The following is a 23,324-nucleotide window of genomic DNA, read 5'->3' as shown; positions in this document are numbered from 1 at the left end:
CAAAGATAATACCAGTAAAAAATGCTCTGCAGAGTGGAGAGAGGGCTTCAGGCACAACAGATGTGATGACTTGCGTGCCCTCCATCCACAGGACTAAGACTAAAACAGTTGTAGCTAGATCCCGTAGCATCTATGCTGTGGTAGGATGAGCCAAGCCTGCAGAATGGCTGGAAACAAGTGCTTTACTGCAGACCATGTGAACCCATACTCTGGTACTGAGTATGTGCAAGCTCTTCCCATTGTGAAAACTTCAATGTGTTAAGTCCATACGCAAACACATGCCAGGATGTAAACGGTACGGGTGATGGGTGAGTCTGGGCTTGAAACAGGTACGGATCTAGTTAGGCTACATCCCTATAATCAATTGAGTGTCTTCAAGCACAGGATAAAGAAATTTGCCTTCAAAGAGCGCTTCTGCAAACCTGCCAAGGCCCAACAGTAGGTCGCATACTGTGCTAAAGTGTTAGGTTAGAAAGGAAGATGGTGCTATGGTCACAGCAGGGACTTGAGCTGCAGAAGTGGCTTCAGCTCTTGTCCATACCACAGTCTTCCTTGGTGACTCTCAGCAAGTCACCTGGCCATAGATATTAAAAAGTTTTAAGCATCCCCAAACAGAAAGGAAATACCTAATTATTTTGGAGACTCTGACCTAGTGGCACCCTAGCTCATTTCTCCATTTGTAAAAGTGGGTGGTGCATTATGGAAGAAATGATGTTAGGTCATATGTTGTTCCATTCTCACCTTAAAACAGATTAACATTAGTCATATTCTTTGTAAGTCTCATGAAAATGAGAAAGTTCGGAAACTGTAATTTTCTAGTTGGAAATCTCCACTTTTTGATTTTTTTTTTTTTTTTGGTCTCAATCTGGACAAACAAAAAAATCAACTTGAATGGAACAGAAAACTCAAAAATTTACAATCTAGGAACATCGGCATATTTTCCGAATCCTTCATTTCTGCTTAGCAGACTGACCTGAAATGCTCCAAGACCTGAACAGTTCAACTGCAACATTCAAACAACATTAAATATTGAATGCCACCTTCCTGTGACTGTGTTCCTTCCCACACAGGAGTTGCCAGAGCACCTCAAGGAGCTGAAAGCATCTCAGCTGCCCTGGGCTATTTTCGCTAGCTGAACCACACTGACTATAATGCCATGACAGCTTAGTGAATTGGTTTATAAAGAAGGCAAAAATAGTCTTGCAAACTTAATTCCCACAAGGTACTGTATTCATAGAAGTCAAGACAAAAGTCTCTATTTTGTTGAAGTGATCTGTAGAAAAATATTTTTGATTGTTCCCAAAAATATTCCATTTCAGATCAAACTAATGCGAAACTAAACATTCTGTTTTCACTCTTAACAGAAAATGAAAACATTTCTACCAAAACAAAATCTTGCAGAAAATGCCCTTTGCCCCGTCTTCTATGCCTAAAACATCATGATTAAAACCCTTCAAAATGAGACTTATTTTTAAGCAAGGTATTTTGGGATTCTTTTCCTTTAGCCTAAGCCTGTAAGGAAAATTCTGCCTAAGCCTGAAGGTTGTGCTTAGGGCAATATATTACGTGCTTTTCTCCAAGCAGAATAGATGTACTTTAATTTTTCAAGCAAAAGCTGACCCCAGTGATTAAGGTTTCAAGAAAAACATGAAATACGGCAAGGTCCAGGCTATATGCTAAGAGGCAGCAACTTCACTCCTGTAAATCATTGCCAACTCCAAAGGCTAACACATTTATTTGCACAAAATCAAATTTCTCTTCAGCGACACAGGACTCTGAGCATGGTATCAGTGCAAAAGGAGCCTGATGCAGTTTTGAACAAGTGGCTGGTGCCACCCTGTGGAAATCTGCAGGAAGCAGGGCCGTGGCAGAACCCGTTTCTTGAACAAGGTGCCAAGAGAAGTGTGTGAAATATGAAGATTTTGGAAAAAGTCCTATCTTCACTCCAATCGGTCCAGCAGACAGAACACATGACATTCCTTGAGTCAACATCTTCCATTAACAAAAAAAAAAAGAGAAGGGAGAAAAAGCACGCATGGCTGTGCCAATCACAATTTTTTTAATTACAAAACTTAAACACAGATGGATTGAGATCCCCATGGAGGACAAGGTGACCAAGTGGTATGGTGGTGACAGACCTTAACAGACAAACTAGCAGCCTTCAAGCTAAGAGGGCTTCCAAACAAGCTGTAGTTTGCATGGTTGGGACATACAGCTTATATGCTTAGGATATATCTGTTTACATTCCAAATATATAGCTACAGAAATTCCCCTGAACTACTCTGTCTTATTGGAGTGACTCTTATTGGAGTCAGATATGAGCCTTATAAAATAAGACAGACTCTTAGGACACAAGGGAGATGGAAGCATCACAGAAGAGACAAAAACTGGTCTTTTTTTTTTTTTTTTTCTTCACTTCTAAGTGCTTCAGGATGGAAATAGTGTCTCTATGGCAGATATGCCAAAGAAATCATCGGGATTTCTTTGTGTGGTAGCAGAGCAGAGATATTTATACTAACACCTTTCTTCTGCTGAATTCCTAAGTATCTCCATCAGAAAACCATGTTTATTGATCATCAAGAGGCATCAAAATTACTGGAAGTTGAGGGGGTGAGCAGCTCCTTGGCCACATGCAGTGAAAGCACAATGAGCGTCAGTTTGGGGAGGCTGGAAGCCATCATTTTATGTCCTTCAGTGCTATTTTAGGCATTTGGATGAGGGCAAAAGCATTTGGCAGAGACAAGGGCAGGAAAAGAGTGCACTGGAGCTGAGGGCAGGGGTCCCAGTGTATGTAACGCATAGGGAACAGATGACTTTGGGAGCATGGGAACATACCGTCGTTTATATTGCACTGGGGAGATCCCCCGGTCAGCTGGGTCACATCGGGCCTTTATACCCATTGGATTGTCTGCCATCCAAAATATCTTTTCCTAAAGGACATCCAGTCCTCCCCCTGTATTTGCATGTAGCCATGAGCAGCTGAATGAAGCTCAAGTCAAGAGCCAAAAGAATGGTCTCCAAAGGCTCTTGACTCTGCAACTTCATGTAAATCTTTCCAAAACTCCCTCCTCTCGTGCCAGGGCATCCAGGCTGTGGGGTTGAAATAAAAATCCCTCCAGTTGGCTGATGTTGTTCTTACTCTATAGGTTGACACAAATGTTTATTTTCCTGACTCAGAGATAAAAGAGGACTCTCACTAGAGAGAAAATTATGAGCTTTGATAGGCTGATGGCCACTGGCATTTTCAAATTCTGTCCCCTCATGCCCCTCCCCACTCACGTTTGGCTAAATAAGTATTTTTGAGGCACCTGGATCCCTCCTGTTGCACCCTGCAGCAAGAAAATATAATTTTCTCTCATAATATTGAGCTATTTTGTGGTTATTGTGCCAGGATGCACATGGGAGCTGTCTTTGAAGGCCTGCCCAGTGCTGGGGTGAACAGGAGTTTTCCCTGATTGATAAATCCAACCCTGTTTTTTCCTCTGTACTTTTCATTTCTTCCCATCAAGTTGTCCAGGAATGTTGTTTTCTATCCTTCTCTGTTATTTATATGCAAATAATAGAGCAGAAATATCAGTAGCAAAAGGCATTTTGGGCTGCCATGACTTCCAGAGGACTGTGTCTTGCTGCTGCCAGAAAGAATGGTGGGATAGTAAAAATAAGTGAAAATAAGATATGAAATTACCTGAAATGCCCAGATCACACACTGCTAAATTAACAGTCATTATCTCAGCAGGTCTCAACTTCTTCTTTCGCTTTGAGGACATAAAAATAACATACCCATTTCCCAGAGTTGAAAGAATCCCTATAATAATGAAAAAAAAAAAAAAAAAAAAAAAAGAAAAACAATCAAATTAGAGTTCTCCTTGAAAACAGCAATATCCCATCTTCTTTGTGAAATTCTCTGGTATTTTCAGCCTGAACCTGTTGTCCCAAGGCTACACATTTCACTCTGAAACATAATCATCTCATCCTCATTATGCAGCTCATAGAGACATCTACTGCAGACATCTCCCTCCCACAACAATTGCTATTTTCCCGTCTGCAGCAGGACATTGCCTTCACCACCTGATCCTCCACAACTCTTGAACTGAATGCACATAACAGAAATCCCATAATCCCTCTGTTCTGATCAACCCTATTTTTCTCACAAACATTTATACAGCCACAAGAATGAAATTCAGCCTTCTGTAATCACAAGGACCCCAACTCTGACCAACCTTAATTTTATTAAAGACTATAATCAGAGGTTGAGGGATAAATTTCTAAAATAATGTAAGTTAAGATACTAATATCACGTCTTAAATTTTACGGTAAAAATTGATTTCTATCATAAGGAAGAAAAATGATAAAATATATCTGATTTTAACTTCCAGCTGGAATTCAGTGCACGAGGAGGGATCCTGTTCATGTTGGCTGACATCTTTTTTGCCATATCACCACCCAAGGACCTGCAGGGACCAACGCTGCAAGTGGTTAATCAGCCATGGAGCTAATCACACCGGTACCAAAAATTGCAGGGTTTCCAGTTCCCTTAAAGAAAACTGTTTCTTCACTAACTCGTGTTTGAAAGGGTTTGAGCCCAGAGCGAGCGTTTTGCAGCGGAAACAGGACAGCACGCAACATCCCTTTCAGGAAGCCAGAGTCGCCCCCAAAGGTGAACACCCCAAAGGGACCGTGGCCCATGGGGGCCTCACGCCGGAGCAGAGAAGACAAGCAAGAAGGAGGGAGACACATCGCCTTACCAAAGGGACCTACAACGGCAATGAGGGAGAAGATGTTGGCCTGAAGTTCAGCCTGGGAAAGGGGTTCTCCTTAAGTATTTTATGTTAGTCATCTTTGTTTCTCGCTACCCGAATCAGTAATTAAATGTTAAGCTAAATTCCCCACGGTGAGTCTGTATTGCCCACAACAGTAACTGGTGACTGATCTCCCTGTCTTTACCTCCACCCTGTCTTTATCTCCACTGCTTTTGCTCTTCCAATTTCCTCCCCATCCCACTGCGGGGGCTGTAAGCAAGCGGCTGCCCTGGGTGCTTGGCTACTGGCCAAGGCCAAACCTCCACACCACTATAAAAAAGTCGTAAATAACCCAACTTTCCTCTGTCGATGAGGAAGCAAAGTCACTCTTTGTGATGCCTTCCTACACATGGCTTTGGTGGTGCAAACTCAGACGTATTCCATGTTTCGAGAAGACCCCAGCAGCTGCCCAGCAACGCCGACCTCTCCAAATACTCTACCTTTGACTACCACATAATTTTCATCAGAGTCTTCTGGGACACCAGACCTCAGGAATTAAATAGGTATTTAATTATTTACTCTGGCCCATCAATGGGACAATCCCCTTGCCAAGGGTGTTACGTCCTCACAAACCAAAAGAGACCCAACCTGGGAATATCCATGAAGCAGAGAGAAATATGGTTCCCAGAGGCTAAAACCAGACTATTTCTCAAGAAATATGAGTAACTGTGGAACCGAAAGTTTACCAAACTCAGGAGAAAAATACTTTGATTTTGAATTTTTCAGTAACAAACGCAACACTTGCCTAACTGGAAACACTTCTTATTTTTATACTGACAGTATAGCTTTCTACATTACTTTAAAAAAATAAACAGGACAGAAGCTCATTTACCATTGAATCTTAGGTTTTCTCAGCAAATTTTATTTATCCTTGGTAAATGAAATTTAAAGAACACCATATTCTTAGGGGTCTGAAAATTTCATCTGAATTATAAGTAGATACAGGTATTCATACAAATTATCTTCTTCCTTGCAGATAAGTGAATGAATCTCAGTAAATATCTTAATCCTTTTCTGTCTTAATGCCATTTTCTCTCTAGTGATATTTAGGATATCTAGAGAGCCAGCATCCAGTTTGAAATACCTGTCAAAAGCACCTGATAGTTTCCTGAATCTTTTTCAACTGACTAGTAGTCCAGAGAGATGTCTTCATCAGACAAGCCTCTGAAGCAAGTGCTCATTATTAATAGCAAGGTTTCGGAGAGCCCCAGCCCACTGACCTCCTAATCCTACAGCTGGAAGGGGCCCAGCGATAATTTAAGTTGCCTTTTGTCTATAACTGCGTCTGACAATTGCTTATCTGAATTCTTTTTTAACTCCTTGGTGATAGAAACTTCATAATCTCCTTAGGTGAGCCATCTAATGCTTCATTTTTCCTACTATTAAAAAGATTTTACTAACAGCTAGCTGAAGTCCTTGCTGGTGCGGGCTCCCAGCTCTGGTAGGTGCTGGCAGGCTGTGTGTCTGGACAGAGCCTGGGGTTGGAAACAGGGGAAAAAACACTCTTCAGATATAAAGTAAAGGCTCTTTTCCAGGAGCAAACAGTTCAGGACACAACTGCCCATGGCACCGTAACAGTATTACATATATACAAAGAGCCAAGGATGTGATAACTAAAAAAAGTGACACCTACAGAGAAAGAGCCAGGCTCAGTTACGCAACCTGCAGTGAAAGGTGAAAGTGTATAAAAATAGAAATCTGAACAAATAAGACTCCTTTTCTCCAATCTGACAGCAGTGCTAAACCATCAGAGAGAAAAAAAAAAAAAAAAAAGTGCAGGATTTTGTTTTCAATTAAGCTGTTTCATAACACGCTGAAGAAGTGTGCAGCAACAGTTTGCAAATCAATAGTTACTTGCCACAGGCTTTCAAAGGAGCTGACAGCCAGCGGGTCTCCACTCAGTAGTTAGTCACCCTACCCGGCCATACAGTAAATCAATCAAGTTAGTGATGAAAAAGCTAGTGGGAGAAGTAACAAAGTAAAAAGAATTGGATTCTTATAACCACGTGACTGTTTGATTATTTTTTTTCCAGACAATTGAAAAAATACACATGGAAATTAACTAGTTAGGACAAAAGATCACACATTTGCAGAGAATTTGTCACAGATTGGTCAAGACCCCTGATTTTCTTCAAAGACAAAAAAATGTATGTTTATATTTTCAAACTGCAATACTTCAGTTGTACAACCAGTCTGACCCTGAAAGCTCTGCCGAGTTTCCTGGTAGGATCCCAGCCTTGTTTGCCCACTGGGCAGCTTCTTCCTCTTTTTGAAATAAGTTTTAAACTCACTTGCACCTTAGGTGCCTCAAGCACAAAAAGATGCCCGATAGCAATCCCCACCTCCTGGCTTCCCACCTTTCCACCGCTAGTCCCTCTCTCTGCTATCAGGACGGCCACACAGGACATCCTCAAGAGGGGCCACCATTTCTTGGAAGGGATCTGCAAAGGAATAGGGGACACAGTGGCAGAAGGTGACAATGACCGGTTCAGTCTGAACCATAAGTTATAACAAAAAAACCACAGCCATACCCTCGCTGGGTACCGGAGCTGAATGCTCCAGCTCGGTTTTCCATCTTCTGCAGATTATACAGTTTACAAAGTAAATCTGCAAAACCCCAAGACACAATTGTGCCCAAGAGCTATTTGAGCACATAGTTTCTGCTCACTGTTTTGGATACTTGGGAGCTGTGATTAACTACAAAGCTGCCAATTAAAGCAAATTTACAGCCTTAGCAAGCTTGTTGTGTGGAATTTGAAGTCAGTGAATAGTTTCACAGAGCTAGGCTTCCTTCTCCACCACCTTAAGATCCACTATCTACCACCGAAAACCTCTGCATGGCAGTGCTTCTTGTCCCAACAGAAATGTGGATGTTTTGAACTGTCAGAAATCAGCTTAGTGGAAAAGGCAATGTAGGATGATTTTTGTTGCAGGAAGTAAAAAAAGCGACTCAAGAGATTTACCTGGGAACAACAAAGATTCATTTCCTTCTAACTTCCCACATTTTTGCAGGCCCAAGATATTATTAAAATGTTGCTATCCACCTAAACATGAAAGTGTAATAAAATATGGATCTGCACATCAGCGGGAGCTAATGGTGGCATCCCCAACACGCTAAGCTAAACCAGCCTTGTAAGGTACAACTCACTTGAGAAGCATTAGCCCAAGCAAAGCCTTTTTTTTTTTTTGGTAAGAAAAATGTGTTTAAAGACTACATCCCATCTATTCACAAGCACAGAAGACGACCTGACATTGCTCTTCCACCAGTTTTGTTTAGTTCCCTCTCTTAGTGGCTAAGCTCTGAGGTATAATTCTGATTTACTGGTAAAAAGCATAACATTCTCCTTCTTCATGCAAACCCCTATAAAAGGATGGTGGTGGTGTCTGTACTCCTCTTGGCCTCTGGCAAATTAATATCCATTACTGTATTATACACAGTGTCTAAAACACTGCTGTGCTGGTCTTGAAAATATGAAACCAGTTGCCATTGCTGAAATGGCTGAGGACACGACTGACCAGCAGGTAAGCAATGACTGCTTAAAATCGTTGCAATGATTGCCAAAAGGAATTAAAAATATCTGTGCAGGATACCAGTGGTATATTATAAATGCAAGTCCAAGGAAGATGCAAATACAGCATTTACATGCGTATGTGAAAAGTATACTTGGCTCTAATGAAAGCTGCTACTGGAGTGTGTAATGACCATAAGGGTAAAGTAACCAACCAAGTAAAATGCAATGCAAAACAAACACATGAAAAAGTAAGTTAACCCCAGAGCAAAATGTAGGATATGATATCTAGAGCTACACATGTATACAGCAGAACTACGGCTTGAACTTTCCTGTCTTGAGCCACCGGGCGCAATGAATCCACCACAGGCTGGCTGACGTCCAGTCTGCAACACCAGGAAGGTGGGAATCTTACTGATAAGTCCGATATCGAAAGGATTTTCAGCCCTTTTTAAAGTATAATGTCAGTCTCTTCACACTGCTCATGTAAGTCTGTGCCTGCACGGTTAGCTTTTGTTTTTTCACTGGAACCATTATTTCTGTTCCTTGCCTTAATTTGATTATATCTATGTTTTTCAAGATGTTTGACACCTGGCAGGGGTATTTCTTTGGAACTGGATAAATCTACACTAAATACAGCCAATATGACAAGGCAACACAGTGTACATTGGAAGGATTCATTTCAGCTACTCAGACATATTTCCTGGGATTAAAGCTAAATCTGCTTAACCGAGTGAAAAAAGACCTGAGGGGGGGTTGTTTTGGACAGTTCAGTGAAGACATCTGTCTGCATAGCAGCAGAAAAAAAATATATATGTGAAAAGCTAGGATGCATACAAAACAGTGCACGAATATCGAGAACAGCACAGAGATACAGCTTCATCTGCTGCCTCTGCTGCTCTGAATACTTTTTTTGATAAAGACATAAGCAGAAGACAAATGAGAAATAAGTGTTTTCAAGCTTTTGTGAGACCTCCACTGCAGAAAAGATTAGATTACTTAGATCAGTCAGGGGAATGGCAGTAAGAGAGTGTAGGAAGGCGGGATGTAAAATAGTGAATGAGAAACATGAAGGTAGGACTGAAAGATCTTTTGTATTTTGTACAGAACTGATAGAACAAGAGAATGAATCAAAACCGAAATAAATGCCAAGGAATACACTGTATACCCTGTATTCAGCCTGGTGTTCAGCCATCTGACACCCAGAGCCCAGTTTGGTATAGCACAGTTACATGACCTTGGCTCAGCTTTACTGAGAAAATAGCTGTTGAGCTGTGAGAAATTGCATGAACTAAAGCCATAAAATATAAGGAAACCTAAACCATAGAAAGAAGTAAGTGTTGAGGCAAGCATTGACACAAAAAGATATAACCATGCCCACCTCCATAAAGCAAAGAAGTTAAATCATCAAGAAGAAGGACCAGTTTATCCCTAGAAGCAATGGAGACCAGTATTTCCGAGCTGAATGACAACTCCTTGGCATGTGAATACTTAACACAGAAATCAGTCCCAGCTATCATCTGTGTGCACTAACCAATAAATAATTGCATTTATTCTGCTTGCAAAGTCACTTTGCACATGGTAAAAGACTCCAAAACAAAAGGGAGGGGAGGGTGTTAGGCAGAAAATATTGTTCAATGTAATATGTAACAGAGGACAGCTGATGCCAGGAACTCAGCAAGATCCAAATGAGCATGTCTGAGGATGTTCTCTTTGCTGCGTAGGCACACGAGAGAGGCTTTGAAAACAAGCCGTACAACCCTCATGGCATAAGGGTAAAAGCCAGTTCTGGTCAGCAATGATTCAACTGCAAGCTAGTAACCTATCAGTAGAAAAATATTGAGTATTTCTTCACTTTTTTCTGGAAGTTCTACTGCTAGTCACTTTTGGCTACCTGGAACAGCATTGTCTGTTGACACTAACTGTTGATACTGTTGACACCATATTTCTAACACATTCTCTCCTCTCCTTCCTAGATTTTTCTTTCTAGTATGAAGAAATATGTAATTACACATCTAATGCACAGCAGCTTCTGTCTTCTTTGTGACTGCCTGCAAGGATGCAGTGACACAGCCATCTTTCAAAGATGAATTACAAAATCATTACCAATTATGGTCAAATAAAACCCAGCTACAATGTCAGCTTCTCTAGAAAGCTTTGATGCAAAGGGGTCTTCTTTCTGGAGATAGTGTGGGAGGTATTCTTTGGAGGAAGTGTTGTGATCTGATGCCATCCCATTCATGTCCAGTTCAGCATCTGAAAAATAAAAGAACAGAGTTTGCAATAGATCACATCTGCCGCCAAAAAACGCAAAGGTATTTTTGTTCATAAACAAGACGCATCCTCCTGTCTTCATTTCTGCCCTACCAGCTCCCAGGGCATTTCAGGATCCAATTCAAAATTGCATAAAGCATCCTGCCATGATTCATTTCATGACTTACTTTATCAAAGAATGTCATTATTCATATGGCACTCATCACAGTAATCCGTCTGAGCAGTATCTCGGTACCAGCGTGTTGCGGCATTCAAGCCAGGGCCTCTGAAGTGCCTTCCCTGAATGTCTTACAAAGCTTCATGTTTCCAGCCTGGTTTAAGAGTGACCCAAGACTGAGAATACAGAAAAACAAAGCAGGGCAATTGTTTGTGTCTGAATAGCTTCATTGCTCAATGTATTTAATGCATACTGAACTTGTTGTCTTCATCTATATGCCCTGTTCTCATAATCCCAAGAAACTGGGAATTATCAGTAAGACAGCCCCAGCAATTTCTTCATATCCTGAGGGGCACTGTGTCTACAGATGGTTGCTCTGCAAATTTTACAGTTAAGTGAAAAGTTACATCCATAAACTCTCCTTAGAGTTATTTAGGTGGTGGGTTCTAATGTAAATAACTGTACATGGTTATGGTTATAAACAGTAATTGGCTATTACAGTTATGAAGAAGCAGCAGGAATATTAAATACTAGACCCATCTGGGGAAGCTTGTTGAGTTTTCTTTCCATTTCCTTTCGTGTGGAAATGGGCTATTGAGGTCAAATGTGCTAAGACCAATAAAGTGACCCCTGATCTGTGAAAACTAGAATCTGGCAGACAGCCATGAAGGTTACCCCTCCCGGACAACTGAAGAAGTAAAGTGAGGAACTCTAGCCTAAGACAAAAACATTTCTGCAATGTTTGAAACTACCCAGCCAGAGCTGTTTAGGACATTCAGTCATCCCAGTTCTTGCCAGTTCTTGGTGGGGCAGGAGTGGCATGCAAAAACTTAGCACTTGACTCCCAGGGCTTCCATACTTTTTGCTGTGGGAACTAGGACAAGTTGTGAAGCTCTAAGTTTTGCCCCTCAAAAGTCCAAACCTGCAGGGAGACTAAGCGAGGAGAAAAAAATGTTTCATTATTTTACCCATTTGCTATCACTTCTGCATCTTGAAGGCAGACAGTCTTCTCAACAACATCCCTGTATGCCCAGAAATGTAGTAGGTGACACCTACCTATACCCAAAGCACCCACAACCCTCTTCCTGCCATCGCTCTAGCTTTGAAAAAAAAGACCTCATTTAAGGGAATCAGATCATGGAGGCACACTGCCACTCTAGACACGGGAGAAGCCAGAAGGTGTCCCAGGCGTATGGATGGCTCCAAGTAGCACTAAGTCTTTAAAGTTCAGCATCTTCATTGCTGTTCTTTTTTTCCCAATAAAGGAAAAAATAAGCAAAGGCTGATTAATTAAAAAAAAAAAAAAATTTGGATGACTTCATGAGCACTTTTCTCCATTCACAGCCATTTAGGTTTGGATTAGGTACCAAACCATTTAGGCTTGGATTAGGTACCATGGTACGGCAGCCTGGACACAGTCTAAAGACTTTGTCTTGTACAAAAGGGTGGCGTAAGGCATGAATCTGGGAAACAAAGTAATCAAACTGACCATCCTCTCCATCCAGTCATAGACACAGGTCTTGATCCAAATTCCACCTGGCCTTTAAAAGGCTCCTGATGCTTTTCTCTCCCCCAGCTTGCATGGTCCCACAACTCTTATACTGTTGCAGCATTTGAACCATGTGGGTGGTTGAACTGATGCAAATGGAAAAGCACATCTGCGACCTGTCAGCACAATTTGGATTTAATATGAATAAGTAACAAAGTGTTTAAGGGCATGTTCCTTTCCTGACCCACAGTAAAATCTTCCACTCAAGTCAATATTAGATGGTTCACAAGGGCATTCATAGAATCATAGAATCACAGAATCATAGAATGGTTTGGGTTGGAAGGGACCTTAAGGATCATCCAGTTCCAACCCCCCTGCCATGGGCAGGGACACCTTCCACTAGACCAGGTTGCTCAAAGCCCCATCCAACCTGGCCTTGGACACTGCCAGGGATGGGGCAGCCACAACTTCTCTGGGCAACCTGTTCCAGTGTCTCACCACCCTCACAGTGAAGAACTGCTTCCTTACATCTATTCTAAATCTGCCCTCTTTCAGTTTAAAGCCATTACTTCTTGTCCTACCACTACATGCCCTTGTAAAAAGTCCCTCTCCACCTTTCTTTTAAGCCCCCTTTAGGTACTGGAAGGCTGCTGTAAGGTCTCCCCGGAGCCTTCTCTTTTCCAGGCTGAACAACCCCAACTCTCTCAGCCTGTCTTCATAGCAGAGGTGCTCCAGCCCTCTGATCATCTTCATGGCCCTCCTCTGGACTTGCTCCAACAGGTCCATGTCCTTCTCATGTTGGGGGCCTCAGAGCTGAATGCAGTACTGCAGGTGGGGCTCACGAGAGCGGAGTAGAGGGGGAGAATCACCTCCCTCGACCTGCTGGTCACCCTTCTTCTGATGCAGCCCAGGATACGGTTGGCTTTCTGCGCTGCAGGTGCACATTGCTGGGTCATGCTGAGCTTCTCGTCAACCAACACCCTCAAGTCCTTCTCCACAGGGCTGCTCTCAATCCACTTATTGCCCAGCCTATATTTGTGCTTGGGATTGCCCCGACCCATGTGCAGGACCTTGTAACTGGCCTTGTTGAACTTCGCGAGGTTCGCACAGGCCCACCTCTCAAGCCTGTCAAGGTCCCTCTGGATGGCATCATTTCCCTCCAGCACGTCAACCGCACCACACAGCTTGGTGTCGTCTTCAAACTTGCTGAGGGTGCACTCAGTCCCAGTGTCCATGTCACCAACAAAGATGTTAAACAGTGCTGGTCCCAATACCAACCCCTGAGGAACCCCACTTGTCACTGTGAGTTGGACACAATATTGTCCAACTTACTTACACACACAAAAAAGTAGCTTTAAAGAGGAAATTTCAACTTCTATATACATTAAGCCCAGCCAGAAGCCCAATGATTGGGATTTTTAACCTGCCTCAGAAGCAAAGGTGCAAGTTTGCCAAGCAAATCACAGCCATGGGGCAGGAGGAAGCCTTCTCTGACCAAACGGGACTGCTACATGGCAGATTTTGCTGCTTCGCTCAGTGTAAGTTGTTTACCTGCTTGCAAATGTTAATGTTATGACAGACTAGTCCTATCTGGTTGCTGAAAAACAAGCACCTTACCTTGGATGTAAGCAGGGCGAGCACATTATTTCTTGAAAATTTTCAACAAAAAGAAAAGGGAGATTAATGTCTAACTTCCAAAAAGACACACAAACTTTCCTTATTATTTTAAATCATGTCTGGCAAATTAAGATTAAGTTTCTGATATAAGAACATAAAAACCAACTTTGCTTGAGTTACACAAAAAGTGTTACAATGACATATAATGCAGGATTTCAATAGCAGATTATGGATTTAAAAGATTTTCATCATCCTGATTAGGCAGGAATTAATTGTGCCCCCCAAAGGAAGCTCTAATTAAGAATCAAATCTCAGTTTTAGAGTGTAAGAAACAGAAAAGGGTGTAATTAACAAGGCAGAATAATTATTCCTCTTATAATTCCAAATCAAGAAAAGCCATAATCCTGATCAGCATCTCGTGCCTAAAAGTTGGGTAAAAAAATATGGAGAGGGAGAACTTTTAAACTATTAGGCAAAGCCTAGCAAATGCAGGGGATGTGCATTTTCCCAGATTATTTCAGGAACCAAGATTTGAACTGCTAACTCTGTTGGTTTTGTTTATACATGTCCTTATTAAGATACCACAGTATTAAATGTCTCATAAAAGTCATAAAGGTTCTGATTCACAGCCCCTAAAAGTTAATGTCAGGGGCAGGGACTATAAAATGTTATTTTAATTTAAACTTCAGTGATCCGTGCTTGTACCAATCTTCATTGCTTGCAAGTTCCTGTGAACTCTTAAAACATTTTGGGAAGCTACAAACAGGGGAGGTGTACTAACCCAGATTCAAATTATGCCTTCTTCCGTGTGGCTCAGATAAATATTGGCAGATATGGGCAAAATCTGAAGTCCTTAATCTAAATTAGTAAGAAAACAATCATAATACTTATGTTAGCCTGCCAAAAATGGATGCATTCAGTTTACATAGAACAGCTGAACTGGTATGAAGTGGGGGAATTATTTTTGTAACTTTGCAGGCAAATGAAGGAAGTATTAATATCAACCATTTAAAAAAAAAAAATCTGAAAAAAATAAAAGCATGTTGTAGCTCAAAGACAAAAGTTACTTAGTGTGAGAAAGAGCAGTATGTAGTGTGTGCCACAGGAATTGCAGAAACTGAGCTACCATCAGATGCTGCAGAGATTCCTCTGTGAAAGTTACTGCAGCAGCAGTGCTTTAATGTGCTTGACAAAAGAGCACAAGGAATAAAATATTATATTCAAAGTCATGGGCCACATATAAGTGTTGTAATTATTTGCAGAAGCAGATGAATTTACCAAGGGATAAATGTTAGAGTGAAACAGAAGTTCTGTGGACCCGTGTCACCTCATAGAAAGAATTAGTAGAGCTAATTTTAAAAGAATTAACACAGCTAAACTGATAACGTTATCAATTGTGTTAATTAAGAAAATAACTTTCTGCCCTCTCATGATATGTTAAAAACAATAAAACTATGAACAATTTTATCTGAGTCAGTAAAAGACAAAAGATAAAAGGATACATTAGTGCCAGAGAGTATTGTTATCTTTTTAAGAGGAAAAAAGGGAATGATCTTTTTCTTTAATTTGTCCAACGACATCTATTTCTCAGAGTCTCCATAGCAAAATTAATCAGCTCTCAGTGTCTGCTGGATCCCAATTCATACTGTCAAGTGTCATTTTTGTTCTAAACTTCCCCTGTGTACAACGGCAAAGGTCCCTGGTGGGCATCGCCTTGTCCTCCTACACCCATTCTGGCTGCTATGCTGGTAACACAGACCACAAGTCCAACACACCCGGTGACAAACACTGCTGCACCCTTTAAATACCTGCTTCTCAGTACTCGTTTTTCTCCAGTTTGATGATGACTGTCAAAACTCATTACTGTGACACACATCCTTAGCCAAGTATTTCCCAACAGTCCAACTAGCTGCTGTATTTAGGAATGTAAATAACAGTGACCAGAAAACTTATCTCAAAATAACTACAGAGCACCATCCTTTTCTTTCTTTTTTTTTTTTTTTTTTTTTTTTTTTACCTCCTAATGTAGTAGAAGAGTTTTGCTTAAGAAAGAAGGTCTTGGTTTAATCTCAGTTTAGGGCTAAAGTCTGAAGACTCAAGCTATGGACTGGGAATCTGCCTTTTGTCCTCAGTAGACTTGTTTAACCACCAGGCTGCTGGTTATTCTAGGGTAGATTCTCTCACACCCATTGAAGAGGAATAATCACTTTGAGTTTACTAAGTTAAACGTTTAAACTAGCATTTCCTATATTTCAGGTGCACACTGTGCTTCATCACATCAGACTGCTGTTTTTGTGCTAACAATGACAGAAATCAGTCAAATTGCAATGTCTCATATTTCTCCCATAAGAGAGAATCAGAGAGCTTTTGGAACATCAACTTTTTGGATGTTGATACTAGGAAAATACTTTATGCCTACCTATCACAGAAGATCTGCCCAACCAACCTAATGTGACAGCACCTAGCAACATTAGAAGGGCATGGGTAAGAGAAAAGCTACACTCAAATGTATGTGGTCCTGGTCTCAGGCTAAAGCCCCTGCTGAGAGGTGAAACCTAAATTTTTGATTAAAGCCCTGGTTAGGTGCTTCTATTTCTGTTCCATCTCAAAAGTATGCAGTAAAACTTGTTACTGAGTTTTGAAACAATGCAGTAATTATAAAAAATGGGACAATAATAAATTCACAAGTGGTTATGTGAGCACCTGAAGACCTTCATTTTTCCAAGGCTGTACACTTTTTGAGCACTAGTGCTCAAGAAAAAAAAGAAAAAAAAAAAAAAAAAAGGCAAATATATGAAAATAACAAAAAAGTGAAAGATAAGAGAAAGCTGTTTTTTTGATTGAGTCCTTGATTCTGATTAATAAGCATAGATTGAAACCGAAGCTCTCAAAAGATGTTTTGCAACATGAGTGATTCATCTAGCGTGGTAAGCACACTTGGACAAGCACTGGAAAATAAACCAGTTAGTTATCAAGGACTGGTTTCTTCTTGCTCCCTCACAAGACCAAAGAACTCCACTTTGCCGTAGGTCTCCAGTGACCAAAGCGTGAGAACAGAGAGCACTACACCACAGCGTACCATCTAGCTCATCTACAGACCATCTTTCCAACACATCCCGTGCTGAAAGGCCCCCAGTGCCTGTGGAAACAGATTTAAAACCATAACAAAAGAAACCAATCTGCTGCTTCCTATTAGAAATGGACTCATGCTTATTCCTGTGCTGCAGACATTCATATTTAATACAAACAATTCAACTTTTAAATAATATATTCTTTAAAATGGAACTGTTCCACTATAGCCAACCTCAGGAGATCCAAAATCCTGACTCAGACACTATAAAACGGCAATATCAAGCCTCAAAATTTCTGAGACTAAAAAAAAAAAGTGATTTGAGGATTTTTGCTTGGCTTAATCAATGCAGTTTTGCCAGCTCTACAACAGTTTTGCTCCCCGCTCTCTCCTCATCTGCCGCTGGGGTGTTTCACCATGTCCTTTGTGGCTCAGCCAGGTTCTTCTTACCCTGAGGAAGGCAAGGACAAGCCACCCCACCTCTTTCAGGAAAGACGCAGACTGCAGAATAGCGGCAACCTTCCTGATCCCTTCCTCCTATAGGAGTTCCTACAGAGCATTGACTACCTGACGTTTTTCCTAAGGTTTGGACAAATCCAGGGAATTTTCAATGAGGTTGCCAAAAGCAGGACATTTTACAGGAGGTGAGTGACAGCAACCAGAATGGACCTGACCGTTACCTGTCATTTATGGGGCACTGACATTCGGTTTCAGGGTTTTGTAGACCCTTCAGTGGCTGGCACACTGCAGACACAGCACGAGACTTTCCACGCCCCAAGCAAAGTCCAGCCTGCGAGCTTAAGGTCACATCTGCCTCTGCAACATCATCTGGAAAAGACGGGAGCTTCATGGTAACTGCTACCTCAGCAGCTGTAAACCACTGACGCGATCTGTCCAGGCTGTGGTTTTGTCCATTTCTATTTCATCACACACCACGACTTTGCCACTGTCCATCTTCTCCATCCTAGTCCATGATGTTTCCCCATCTTCTGAAGGAGATTCTTAGAGTCCCCTGCCCTCCCAAGGGAGCAGAAATGTCTGGAGGACCAAACACAGAGCAACCCCCTGGGTCCTGCAGACTTCTCATCCCTTCTTCTCCTTGATGGGCAATTTTCAGCAAATTGCTAAACCTCTTCCCCCAGAAGGAAAACGGAGTGAATTTGTATCTATGGCAGAGGTGGGTCAATGGACTAATGTGAGCTGGTGTAATGGCTCTCAAGTCAGTGATATGAGCAAGAATAATGTGTTCTGCTGTTTTGGAAAATTATTATAAACCACAAGCTGTCCTAAGAGATGTAAAGGCACGCAATGCTTTTATGAAGTAAGAATGAACTTATTAGCTCCAGTAACAACAGACTGTGATTTTGCAGGTGATGTCATACTCAGAGACCTGAAGCTGGTTTTTTCCCCAGGATAGCATCTTTGGAAGACAACTGATCTATTTACAATAAAGAGATCAAAGCTGAAATTTCAGATTCATCTCAGCAGCCTATTATATTTTCAATGTTTTATGTGAAAAATCACAAGCATTACGTTTTCAAAAAGTGCTGCATTTTTACAGTTAGTCCTCAATATCCAAAGGGCACATAACAACATCCACAAGCCTGAATTCATCTGAATTTTACAATTTATTTGTGGGTTTGTTTTCCTATAGCTCAACAAAACAACAAATAACGCTCTCTGTGGTGTAATGCCTGCTAATATCCCCGACAGCAGCCAGATATACGTTTGTGTCCAGGAGCAGAATCTGAAGGTGCTGGGGCATGCAAATCATTGAAAATTTCCTTCTTCTGAAAACAGCAGTATATTTGAGCAAGATGGGTAAAGAAGCAGCCTTCACAAGAGTCCCCTCTGATTAGGAGCATAAAACTCTTGACTGTTCACTCTGGCTGCTAATAAAACCCCTTGCATGTGGTTTCCAAGAGGCCAGAACCACGATACTCAATGATAATTTTGGAAGATTGGGTGGTATTTTCAAGAGAGCTAACTGAGCGGTGATTGGGGCTTTACACCCTGCAGAAGGCAGATACTGAGAAATGAAATTGTGGCATACGATCATTACAACCCTTATGACTGAAAAGCAGGCTGGAGAGGACATCAAGCAAACACGTACTCCTTATCTGATTTCATAGCAGGATAAATTCTGGTTATGTTGTTACAGCTGATTGTCCAGCTTGTTCTTAGCAATGGAAATTTCACAGCCTCCCTAGGTAATTTTTCTCCTGAGGTTAATTAAAATTCTCAAAGAGAGAAACTTGAGACCACTCACTCCTTAAACAACTCACGTCATCAGATCAGAGAGACTCATTTCCCCCCAAAATCCTTAATATCTGATATAGGTAGATCCTTTGGGGGAGGAATAATATTAGAGATTAATTTCAGTATTTTAGAAGTGTAATTAGTGTAGATTCAATAATCTGCTGAATTCAGCCTTGATAAAAGACTTGTTAATGCAAAATGGATTATGAGCAGGGTTGTGCATAAGGAAGGACAGTTCAAGTGCCTTGAACAGGTAACACACATATGGCGAAGTGCACTTGTATGTTGACTAGTGTCACTGCTTTGGCAAGAATTGGGCATCAACTGTGCTTTTTAGGGACTCCAAAAAAATTGAAAGTCTCCATGATATTATACCACAAAATATAAATGAATTGCAAGAGATAGAGGTGCAGGAAGGTGAGAAGAAAGCAATAAAAGAAATTCAGAAGAACCTGAATTCAAACTCAAGCACTATTTTATCTGGAGAAGAGAGGGTGTTTAAGAAGCACTGAGAGAAACTCAGTTCGGGAACAAAATTTAAAATGAAGATCCGTGTAAATATTTGATAAACAACAATACATATTTCCTTCTGCTTGGGTTTTAGTTCATAAAATCAACCTAACTGAAAAGCATAGTACACACCAACGCCGCAACACCGTGTTACGCGGCACCTTGTGCCTGAGCCAGTGCCCACAGCAGGGACATTTCCAGTGCTTTTGCCAAGGGGCACGGGAAGGCAGCACCCAAAACGCATTCACAGCTTGCCCAAGAAGAAGAACACATTATACCAGGGGCCCTGCTTAGGTTAAAAAGTTAATCTCCAGATTCGAGCCCTCATTGCAAAGTTCCTCAACTTCAAGAGCCAGCATATTAGGAGGAAAAGTTCTGTGTTCCCTCTGTATCGTCAGGGAGCCCTCTGGCACACCAGCGTTTCCTCACATCCATGTTTGAGTTCACCCTGCTTACGAATTTCAGGGCACACACCCCTGCTCTTGTCTGGGGCACGCAGGACTATATTTTCTTGCAATAGTTTTCCTGGGAGTCCTGGTGGGGAGCAGATCTTCAGCTGTGTGAACCTGCTGCAGCGGAGTAATGCTGACTTACGCGTGCCAAATATCTGGCTCTACCCCTCTCCTAATCTTGCAGAGAAAATTTGGGTGTCTATAGACCTTAGCCAAAACAAACCAAAAAAAACCAAAGCAGACATTTCATAGGATTTGAAGAGGCTGCAAAGGTTTTATCGAATATTCCTATGGTATCTACGGCACAGCAGCAATAAAGCAGGTTTCACACTCCTGCTTTGCTGAGGCTGACTTGTGAAAAAAAACATGTGCCACTCAAATACGGGAGCTACATAATCAGCAGAGGCTGTCTAGAAGAAAAGGAAAAGTAGTCACAATCAAGGTATGGTTCAGAGCGGACAAAAATGGGGCTAAGTAACCCAGCAAGTACAATTTTAACCAAGAAAACAGTACCCCAATAGTAGCACCACATGAGAACAAGCAACAAGGAAAAGCTATGAAAACAAGACCAGCTAAAGAAGAAGAGAAAGGCAATGCCAACTCACAAGATACAGCACCTGCAATTTTGGTTTAGGCTCCTGGAACACTTTTAGGTGGAGGTTTCCTATTGCAGAGGAAATCCTATTCCTCCGCTTTGACATCGCTGTCCATTTGTCCATTAAACAAGTGTCCTGGAGACACACAAAAGCCTGATCCTGTCCGGAGGAGAAACAAGTGGCTTCCTGGCAGACCAGCAAATGAAATCTCATCCATTCCTTTCTCATGTAAAACAATAAGGCCTGGAGTAAATACACGCATAACAATTTTCCAGCTCATAAACTTAATTAGAGTGGCTTAGTGATTTACGTGCAAACATATAGCGAGTCAGAGGCTGGGAATGTAACCTGGAAATGCTGACTACCTTTCCCTCGCTCTCTCTGCTGGATCTCCTCCTATTACAGGCTGAGACTGATATTAAAATTGTCTTTTTGCTCCTGTTTACTACCGAAGCAGTAGTTCAGCACTGTAAACTTTGGTGCAGCCAGGCACGGAGAGAGGGTGCCTGCATCCAGCTCAGCAAAGAAACGCTCTCCAACTGCATGCAAACACTAGGATTTGCTGATGCCTGACACTCAGATGAGTACTTCAGTGCTAATTTGCAATTAAATGCAGTTTAGAGTTCTGCTAAATACAAAGAGCTGTTTTTTTCTTTGGTGTAAAGTGCCATCACAACACTCTGCGGACTTACAGTTTTACAACTCCAGGCAATTGCCTTCTATGAACAAGCAAAGCTGTAACGAAGGGACATGAACACCGTTTCTGCACATACTTTCTCTCTTATTGTAAGGGAATGTTTTGGGACATTCATTTTAATTTCTTACTTTGAAATTATCCAATAATCAGTATCAAATCAAATCAATCAATATGTTAGGCTCCTGATATTGCCCAAAGACACAAATGATCAGTTCTCTTCTGAATTCATTCCAAAATAAAGGTAATGCCAGATTTGTATAGACCTCCAAAACAACTAAAGAAAACACCAGTCCAAAAAGGACAGTATTTATCAAAATGCCATTACACTGCCCAGGCATGTTACATCATGAAATTATCCCTGATTATATCACACATGCCTAGAGACCCTAATGCCATCAGAAGGGGTGGAGGAGAGAAAAAAATAAAGGACACTGTGCAAACATTAAATATCAAAACTTTTTGGAAAATTTTGCTGACTTTCTCAGATACCTTTCAGAAGGCTACACCCTAAAATCTTTATTTCTATGACGAAACATTTTATTCCACAGGAAAGAGAAGAAAAGTAGAATGGCAATCAAGAGGATTCTATGTGAAACTAAGTATTAGTGAAGCTAATATGAAGATGGACCTAAATTAAGAATACAGTGAAAATACGTCGTGTAAGACCCTAGACGTGCACGCATGCATGTAATTTTGCACCTGCATTTTTTGCATGTACACACCTATACTTTCAGCACCTTACAAGAACAGGAGGAGAAACAGGACGTACCTTATTCATGAACTCCGTATAGAGCATCCCCCCTAGAGCTCCCCAGCTGCTTTTATTTCAATGTCCAGACTGGAGCGATCTGTGAAAGCATAAATCCAGAGTGCTCTTGGTGTTTCAAGTTTTCGAATTGAAGAGGGAGAAGGGAAAGTCACACTGTTTTCAGTAAAAGGCAATCTCTCTCCCCTCCTTCCCGACTCGGGCTCCCAGCCTCTGGATGCTGTGCTGTTCCTCCCTCTCTCACTCTTCCCAGCAGCGCTGCTGTCGATCATCCACTCTACCCCACCAAAATCACTCTCCGGAGCATCTTCCCCTACGTCCGTGCTGGTCAGCTTTCCAAAACAGCAGTGACACCTTGGAGAGAGACCCCGGGAGCGTACCTCTGGGGAGGAAGGGGCGTAAAGCCAGACCCAGCCAAATTCTGTCAAACCACATGTCACATGCTGCTGGATCCCTCCTGCCAGCACAGCTGTAATCCTGTTTATCACCCGCGCCACAAAACAGAGAATGCTTTTAAACTTGAAGGCTTACGTGGTTTTTCTCATCAAGTGAGTCTTACTCTCTGGTAAGAGAGGAAAAAAAGCTGCAGTCTTAAAAGGTGCTTTCACAGCATTAATAAAAGCATCGTTTGGTATTGTATTTCACTCATGTTCACCAGCACCACCAGCCACTTATAAAACTGGCTTGGATAGCAATAAGACGTGTGTAAACCATCATCACCACCCTGAACTCAGTAAATTTTACATTAACTGAAGACCTGACTTTCACTCCCCACTGCAGTAAAATAAAATCCAAAGCCTGCAAAAGAAGTTTACAAAGGTGAAATGCGGGAATCGGTCCCTGTTTTTTCCTCGCCAAGGCAGATTTCTTGAGTCTGTACATCTCTGCCCCACAGAATCAGTTTGCTTTCATTAGCTGTCTGGTCAAGAAGCACTTTCCTGGTTAACACAGCAAAATTAATCTGATCCTGGATATGGAAAGAATATTGCAGGGAAAATTTTTAGCTGCTTTGTAACCGGAGACTAACCCTGTCACATTTCTGCCAGGGGCTAGGAATTAAGAGGCTGCAGAAGTCACTGAAAGATTTTAATAAATAACAACTTCACATGACATTTTAATACCAAAGATC

At 41.5% G+C, this 23,324-nt stretch overlaps 1 protein-coding gene across 3 annotated transcripts in view; it reads right to left on the bottom strand.

Moving 5' to 3' along the window:
• Window positions 1–22,640, bottom strand: part of LOC115351327 (opsin-5-like) — a 37,588-nt gene extending 14,948 nt beyond the window's left edge. Inside the window, exons 1-4 of one of the 3 annotated variants that reach the window (XM_030037957.1) lie at window positions 22,576–22,640; window positions 22,199–22,277; window positions 10,415–10,564; window positions 3,686–3,805 (exon numbers count right to left, since the gene is read on the bottom strand). In XM_030037957.1, the coding sequence (XP_029893817.1) occupies window positions 3,686–3,805; window positions 10,415–10,550 (256 nt within the window). In that variant the 5' untranslated portion in view covers window positions 10,551–10,564; window positions 22,199–22,277; window positions 22,576–22,640. Of the gene's footprint in view, window positions 1–3,685; window positions 3,806–10,414; window positions 10,565–22,198 lie in introns of all 3 variants that reach the window. The other 2 variants (XM_030037956.1, XM_030037955.1) reach the window with 2 other exon arrangements.
• Between the last annotated feature and the right edge of the window lie 684 nt (window positions 22,641–23,324).

The sequence above is a fragment of the Aquila chrysaetos genome, chromosome 15 (assembly GCF_900496995.4).
Source record: "Aquila chrysaetos chrysaetos chromosome 15, bAquChr1.4, whole genome shotgun sequence".
NCBI lineage: Eukaryota > Metazoa > Chordata > Aves > Accipitriformes > Accipitridae > Aquila > Aquila chrysaetos.
Note: the sequence above shows the minus strand (reverse complement) of the source record. Positions and strands in the feature narration are given on the sequence as shown.